The sequence below is a fragment of the Orycteropus afer genome, unplaced genomic scaffold (genome assembly GCF_000298275.1).
Source record: "Orycteropus afer afer isolate SDZICR_OR568_19922 unplaced genomic scaffold, OryAfe1.0 scaffold00198, whole genome shotgun sequence".
Lineage (NCBI taxonomy): Eukaryota > Metazoa > Chordata > Mammalia > Tubulidentata > Orycteropodidae > Orycteropus > Orycteropus afer.
Genome location: NW_006921785.1, coordinates 6170874 through 6179271, shown reverse-complemented (window position 1 = coordinate 6179271; position 8398 = coordinate 6170874). Strand labels below are relative to the sequence as shown.

Genomic DNA, 8398 nt, shown 5'->3' with positions numbered 1-8398 from the left:
CAAAGAAGCACTTTCCTGTAAAACGACAAGCTGTCTCCTTAAAGAAATATGCTGTCATGGAAAAGCAGAGATTTGCAGTAGGTGAAAGGTGGAGGTAGATCTATGTGTACAGATATGGTGAGATACAGCATTATATTAAAAAGCAAGTTTCAAAATACTAGAAATTGTTACTATTATCGCTATTACATTAGGATCTGGATAGAAATACCCAGAAAAATAAATCAAACAGAACAACTGTTTTCTCTGGGATGTGGTATTCTAAGGGCTTACACTTTCTAAGTCCTACATTTGGGTACTATTTCAATTGTTGACAGCAAACATGTATTACTTTGTGATGAAAGAAATGAAGATCTAATTAGAATATAGGTCTGATTTGTTTTATGTTTAAGAATTTGTGATTGGGTCTACATTCCAGAGTAAACAAAGAATTTCCCTGAATTATATTATTTGCCAATATTTACAGAAAAAACACACCCAGGCTTAGAAAGATGATGTGATGTTTCTCATGCTGTGCCTTTTAGATAGTATCTTTAGCCCCCCAGTAATTCATTCAATGCTGAGAGATAAAATGCATAGATGTAACAACCTCCTGCTTACACATTTGGAAACTCTAGCCACATTCCTTTGGGGAAAACTATGCAACTGTTTACAATAGAAAGACTCCTTTTATCAAGTTGAAGAGAGATTGTGTATTTCTTCAAGGGCAAGCAATTCTTAGCCACAAATGTGATGCAGATAAGGAAGATATAGGAATTTATAGGCTAGTACCTTCCTAGGAAAGGAGACCTGGTGGCGCAAAAGTTACGCTAGGTTGGTGGTTCAAACCCACCCAGCAGCTCTGCAGGAGAAAGACCTGGTGATCTGCGCGCATAAAGACTACAGCCTAAAAACCGCTAAGGGGCAGTTCTACTTTGTTACATGGAATCACTGTGAGTTGGAATCAACTAGACAGCACCCAACAAGTTTCCCAGGAAAACAGTTTAAACAGAGTGTCTTGAATATTCCTCCAACTTCCTTTTATGCATCTTTGAATACTCATTAAATTCTTTGAGTAGTGTCCATTTAATTTACAAATATTTATTGACCACATATATGTGCTATAGGCATTGAGAGTACACACCACTGAGTTAAAAAAAAAAAAAAAACCGTTTGCCATAAAGTAAATTCCAACTCATGGAGACCCAACGTGTGTCAAAGTAGAACTATGCTCCACAGGGTTTTCGTTGGCTGATTTTCCAGAAATACATGGCCAGGCCTTTCTTCAGAGTGTTTCTGGGTGGACTCAAATCTCCAATCTTTCAGTTAGTAGCTGAGTACTTAATGGTTTGTGCTACCCAAAAAGTCCACAACAGTGAGTAATTGAGCCAAAACTCCTGCTCTCATGGAGCTAAGATCCCATAAACATAAGCAAGGAAAACATAAGTGAGGAAATATAAAAATAAAGGACATAATTTCAGGTAAAGACATGATGAAGCAGATAAAGTAATAAGAGTGCCATTTTTGAAAAGTCAAAACGACCTCTCAAAGGAAGTGACATTTGATCAGAGTAAGAAGTAAGGAAGGAGCCATACAGAGTTCTGAGGGGAAAGCTTAGTGGGCTAGGACAGCAAAACCCCACATCCAAAGCAGGAGTAAGAATTCTTTTGAGGTTTCAAAGTTTGGTATGTTGAAGATTCACTGTTGCTTCTCTTAATGTTTATAAGGCCCAATGCTATAAAATATCTTTACTGCGTGCAAATTTGAGAATGAATTTTATTTAGGAATCTAAATTTATGAAAGACTGTCTTATCTATATGCCATTAGTAATACCTACTGCCGATCACAAAGGCATAAAATTCTACCCACAATGGTCAACACTGTTCATTGCACAAGGAGAGATGAGGCTACAAAAAATGTGCCCCTGGGTTTAAATCGCTGTCCCCCTACCCCCATCTCTCTACCTCCCCCAAACAGGAACAAAAAAACCAAAACCAAACTCATTGCTATCAAGTTGATTCTGACTTTACAGAAGTAGATAGCCCCATCTTCCTTCCGAGCAGTAGCTGGTGGGTTTGAACCACTGACCATCAGGTTACCAGCCAAATGTCTTATCCAGTATACCACTAGAGCAAAGGCTACCTAAAATATGTAGCTGGAAAGGTCATGAAGGCTACAGGGAGAAGAGCTACAGAAGGCATATTTGGCGTTCTCAGTTTTTGGCCCCAACTGTTACAGAACTGATATCTCCCTATACATCCAACTTTGGTGGAGATAGAAATGATGCTTCACCAGGAAAGACCAATCACTGGAAAAGGATATCATGCTTGGCAGAGAGTCAGTGAGAAGGAGGGAAACCCTCAATGAGATGGATTGATAAATTGGCCAAAACAATGGACTCAGCCATACCAAAAATCATGAAGATGGCACAAGACTGGGCAATGCTTTGTTCTGTTACCCATAAGGTCACCATGAATCAGAACCAATGCGATGGCAACGAACAACAACAACTTCACAGTGGGGAGACTGAGGCTTAGCCAAGCGGTGCCTTGCTCAGGATCACATGCAAAGCTGACTGATTCCTGACCCTCCCTCTGTTGCCTGAGTCACATTCCAGGCCAGTGACTACACGGGGTAGAGTCTAGGATCCATTTCAGGAAATGGGATAGTTGATTTTTCATTTACACAAAAATGAAAAATAAATATGAGATGTTTGGAAACATATTGCAACTCATCATGCTGGAACTTAAAGAGCTTTCTGACTAAGGAAATTAAATGAGAAAATCTATGTAGCAAAAAAGATGTTTTGAGAGAAAATACACTTTGTCCTTCTCCCTTTCTCTCTCACACACACAAACAGTATCTCATTGTTTCTTCTTCAAGGAGCAGCTGTGAAGGAAATTGGGCGGGGGTGGGGGTGGACAAAACATCTCATCTTTGTGTTTCATACAGAGCTAAGCTTTTAGGCCAGCCTTCCCAAACTGTAGAGGGTGTGGCATGCATTAAAATGAACCATCAATGACCTTATAAATCTTATAAAGTAACTTGGGACAAGGCAGCCACTAAGACAGGCATCTCAATTTGGATGACTTTGCAGGTGGAAACTGCCTTCACCTTGATATTTAAAAAAAAAGGTATGTAGGTTTAATTTTCATTTATGACAAATAATGTTTAAAATGAGGGCAGTCTTGACTTTCTATTACCACTGTTTGGCTAAAAATAGTAACTACCACTAACTGAGGGATTTTGCCAGTAGCTTTTCAGACTTGGTCTCATTTTTCCTCACAACTTCCTTACCAGGTAGGTATTATTAGTACTATTGTTCAGGTGAGGAAACTGAGTTTAGATGTAATCAGTGAGAGATATAAGATAAGACTGCCAAAAAGTGTCAGAGCTGGGGTGCAAACCTAGGATTGACTCACCTCAAAGTCTTCTCCATGCACTATTCCATCCCCTCATGCCAAATAAGAAAATTTCTGCACACCAGTACTATACTAGTTGAATACTCAGGAAGTAGTTATCCAACCACGCATTACAGAAAACTTAACTAGAATTAATTGCATGAATAAGGAAACGCATTTAACAATATAGCTGAAAAATATTTTCTTCTGCAGACATATTTCTTGTTAGAGTCAATGGTTAAATGGATTTTAAGATCCATTTAATTGTGGATATGCATTTTATCATGTGAAATCTAAAAATCTATTCCTTAATGCTCTGCATTTTCCTGAGATCAGGGTCTAGGTCCTACTTTTCTCTGTGTCCAGAAAACCCAACAGTGTCCAAAAAAACCAGCAGTGTGTATAATAACATAGGCTCTTAGGAGACCTGAGGGTAAATTCTGGCTTGGCAGTTTACCAGGAAGTCACCTGGGCAGGTTAGCCTCGCTGAGTGTAAAGAGATTATGAGTTCAGGCACCTTCCACAGAAGGTGTTATGGAGATGAAGTGCGTAGCTCACAGTAAATCACTGGAGATAGGGCTTCCGGGGCCGGAAAGAGGAAACTAAATGAATGTGAGCCGCTATCTGCAGAGTCAGGACCCTGCCCAGGGTGAATACACCATAACTTTATTAGAATTACTTGTGATGTTTAAATAATATTCATTTTAAATTATTTAAACTCTCCTGTCTTCCAATTGGTATCAGAAGAGTACACAAAACTATGTCATATATAATCTATATTTCCCTAAGATCGTAGCTATGAATCAGTAATGTGCTTTACCCTCAGAAGGGATTCAGAAAGTGTTGGGTGAATTAGAATGGAAGAGGCATTGAAAAAGTTAGGTATGACATCAACTCTTTCTCAAGTTCTAATGGTAGGAATAAAACTAATGTAAACAAGGCAGCATCATTAAAAGAGATGCAATCAAGGGGAATTAGCCTTGCTCTGGAATCCTCCTACAGAGTGAAGGAAAATGTTTCAGCCCACAAGAGAACATTTTATTATATTTGTCAGACTAAGATGTAGAACTGACTTTTGCTGTAACTGTCAAGTGTGAAGTGAGACTCACCAGGTTATAGAGATAGGTGTTTGTTGAAAGCCACCAAAAGTGGTGTGGATGGAAACATTGACCTGAAGGAAGCATCATGCAAGGCCGCTGCAGACTGGGGTGCAAGAGATGGAATGTGACTCCCAGGTCTCTGCTCACCTTAGGGGTGCAGCTTCACCACCTGTACATGTGGAGGGGCAGGGGTTGGATGAAAGAAACAAAACCCCTTGCCATTGAGTCAATTCCAACTCATGGAGAACCTATTCATTATAGGGTAAAATTTCACCATAGGGTTTTCTTGGAGCTCTGGTAGCATAGTGGCTAAGGCACTTGACTGCTAACCAGAAGGCTGGTGGTTCAAACCCACCAGCCACTCCTCGGAAGGAAGGTTGGGCAATCCTACTTCCGTAGTGATACTGCCTCGGAAACCCAAGGAGGGGTCGCTATGAGTCAGGGCTGACTCGACGGCACATAACAACAACAACAACAACAATCTTCACAGAAGCAGAGTTCCAGGTCTTTATTCCACAGTACTGCTGAGTGGGTTCAAACCACCAACCTTTAGGTTAGTGTTATGTTATGTGCCATCAAGTCGGCCCCAACTCATAGTGACCCCTCCTTGGTTTCCGAGGCAGTATCACTACAGAAATAGATTGCCCAAACTTCCTTCCGAGGAGTGGCTGGTGGGTTTGAATTGCCAGCCCTCTGGTTAGCAGTCAAGTGCCTTAGGCACTATGCTACCAGTAGCCAAGCACAAAACCATTTGTGCCATCCAAGGGTTGGATAGATGACCTCAACAATTCCATTCAGTTTTGGGGACCCAGTAGAATATGCATAACATGTGGCCATCTTTTGAGGTTAGATCATCTGGGCAAGGCTCTTAACTTGGGGCCTACTGAGGGACCAAGAATAGAACTCCAGTGGTTCTAAACATCTCTTGAAATTTTTGTGGATATAGGCTGAATTTCTATAAAGCCATGATCCCAAGAAAGATTAAAAGACAGGTGTTGTGCAGTTTGATCAAAAGTTCTACAGAAGAATCCTGATCAAAAGAGGGGAAATGCAAAATAGAATTTCAAATTCTCATGGAATTCAAACTTTCTGGAGCCATGGAAGCTGGATGAACCCCTAAAACGGTTGTCCTGAAGTCATCTTATTGCTTAAAGGGTTCTTAAAAGCAAGCTTTACTAGTAAAGAATGGCTGCCTTAAGTATTGTGCTTTTTCAGGATCTATCTATATGGATCAAACTGACAGCTAGAAAGATTATATAGGAAAGTTTATACATAGGAGACTTAGGAGGCAGTGGGTTTATGTTAATTGGGGAGGAACAACTCAGAAAAGGAGAGTGAGAATGGTTGCACAATTTGAAGAATGTAATCAATGTCACTGAACTGTACATGAGAAACTGTGGAATAGGTGTATGATTTGCAGTGTATATTCTCAACAACAAAAATTTTAAAACTGTATATATATTTGAAGAAGAAAGGAAGAAAGACAGGTGTTGTTTACATAGCAGTAGGAACTGATTGGGGAAAGGAGCCTCACAGATAAGGAAGGTGGTCTGGGGGCCTCAGCAGCTGCCCCTCTCCCCTGCCACCTCCAGCTGGCAGCTTTTACTTATTACATAACTATTCTTTTGAAAACCAGGCAACAAAACTTCCAGAAGAAAACCAATTGATTATTAAAGGTTATTTGGAGGTTTAGAGACTCATAATAAAGTGGTTATAATTATCCCTGTTATGACACAGCCTTTTAAATGCTTGGATCTGAGAACATTCTGCTTGCCTTGACTCAGTCATCGTCATCACAGGGAGAAAGGCAAAGAGCTGGAAATAGCTCTTGTGTGCAGTTACAGGCAAGGAGTCACAAGGAAGGGAAAAAATTGAAAGCAAGTTAGTGAGAAAAAAAAAACCAGGGGAGGATCCCAGGACATCTATCCCCTTCCACCAGCACTGCCGCCTCCCCTTCCCAGCCCCGTTGCCCCACCTCAGACCTTGCTGCACAAGTAGCTTACCCATCAGCTACCAGTCCTTCTCTGGTTACAAGTGCATCATCTATGGAAACTACTTCAACAGGAGGTCAGCAAAAACCCTTCTTTTTTTAGGAAATGCAGTCATTTGTTTCCACTTCTAATGATAACAATAATTAGCATGTATTCAACCCTTAATCTGCATCGAGGAGCTCTGGTGGCGCTGTGATTAGAGAGCATTGGGCTGCTAACCAAAAAGTTGGCAATTCAAACCCACCAACCGCTCCGCAGGAGAGAGATGAGGCAATCCACTTCCGTAAAGATTGGCATCCTTGGAAACCTTATGGGGCAGTTCTACTCTGTCCTACAGGGTTACTTTGAGTCAGAATCAACTCAATAGTGGTGGGTTTCATTTTGGGTTTTATTCTGTGTAAGACATTGCTCTAAGTGCTCACCATATATGGCCTTGTTTAATCCTCATAAAACTTCATGAGCTAGGTATGATTATTATTTCTACTCAATAGACAAGAAAACTAAGGCATAAGTTGGACATATTTACATAGAGCATGGGGAGTGGTGTGATTCAGTGGTAGAATTCTGCTTGAGTTTGAGTCCTCTTCAATGCTGCTCAAAAGCAGCCACCACCTGTCTGTCAGTGGAAGCAACAAATGCTATGATGCTAAACAGGTTTCAGTGGAACTTCTAGACCAAGTCTTCCAGACCAAGATAGACTAGGAAGAAAGGCCTGGTGATCTACTTCTGAAAACTCAGCCAATGAGAACCCTATGGATCACAATGGTCATATCCTGTTTTATATGGAGTTGCCATGAGTTGGACTGACTCGATGGCAGTTAACAACATACATAGTATGTGGTGTAATTCAAACCCAGTCAGGGTGACTCTGATGTCCCCAGCATGCTGTTCCTTGGTAAGGTTCCAGGCCTACTTTTGAATTGTTAGAACAGCCCAAGATGAGGGATGGGGAAGGCTGGAAAGGGGCACATCAGGGAAGACATTTCCCTTGTGAGGGTCTTATAGAACACTGAATGTTTGTTGTACATGACTTGTTTTCTTTCTTTTCGTGGTTTACTAGAAGCTTCTATGTCCCCCTGTGCCTATTCTTCCACATTGTTTCTATTCTCTGAACAAGTATCTATTGAGCCTGACACCACTAGGTTCTGTGGGTGATTCAGAGAATATATAGATAGTGTACCCAACCTTGAGGAATGCATAACTGGGGGAAGGGAAGGAGGAGCAAAATAAACCCAACAAACTCTGATACTAGACAGAGTGTATTCTTATGAAGGTACACTAAACCCTGGAGAGAGAGAGAATAAGTCCTACTTGGAGAGTGGCAGGAAGGGCTTATAGGAGGTGACAACTCAGGTGGATACAGAGGGGAAGGGCTGGTTCAGAGGCCGAGTGGGAGGATGCCTGCAGAGGGTCGACAAGCCCAGACATCTTTCTCCTGTGATTGCATGTCATAGGAGGCTTAGAATGACTCTACCTGCTTTGTTTTCCCCAACTCCAGGTTCCATCTGCAACCACCGACCCCAAGATGGCCCTGATAGTGTTGCTGCTTTCCACCCTGGTTGGCCTCTTCATGGGTGCAGCAAAGGGACAGGCATTTCATCCTGGGAGATGCCCGAATCCTCCCGTGCAGGAGAATTTTGACGTGAACAAGGTGTGGTAAAAGGCTAAACCCTCCTGCTTTTGATTATCTGCTTTGATAATCTCCTGTTGGCATAAGCCCCCTACAAGGTTCAGTTTTACTATTCTGCTTTCCCCATCACAGCTAAGCCTGTGATGCAAACACTTGTCTTATTTTGGGTGACCCCAAAGCAGATTCAATTTTTTTTATTTTGATTTGGGTGAAGATTTACAGAGCAAATTCACTTTCCATACAGCAGTTCACATATACTTTGTCTCATGTCATTGACCACAGTTTACCACAATGCAACAG

General features: G+C 41.4%; 1 protein-coding gene across 1 annotated transcript in view; it reads left to right on the top strand.

The window, feature by feature from the left end:
- Positions 1 to 7993: 7993 nt before the first annotated feature.
- APOD (apolipoprotein D) overlaps positions 7994 to 8398 on the top strand; it is a 14990-nt gene continuing 14585 nt past the window's right edge. The window contains exon 1 of the mRNA XM_007948016.1: positions 7994 to 8119. Coding sequence (XP_007946207.1) covers positions 7994 to 8119 — 126 coding nt within the window. The remainder of the gene's footprint in view (positions 8120 to 8398) is intronic.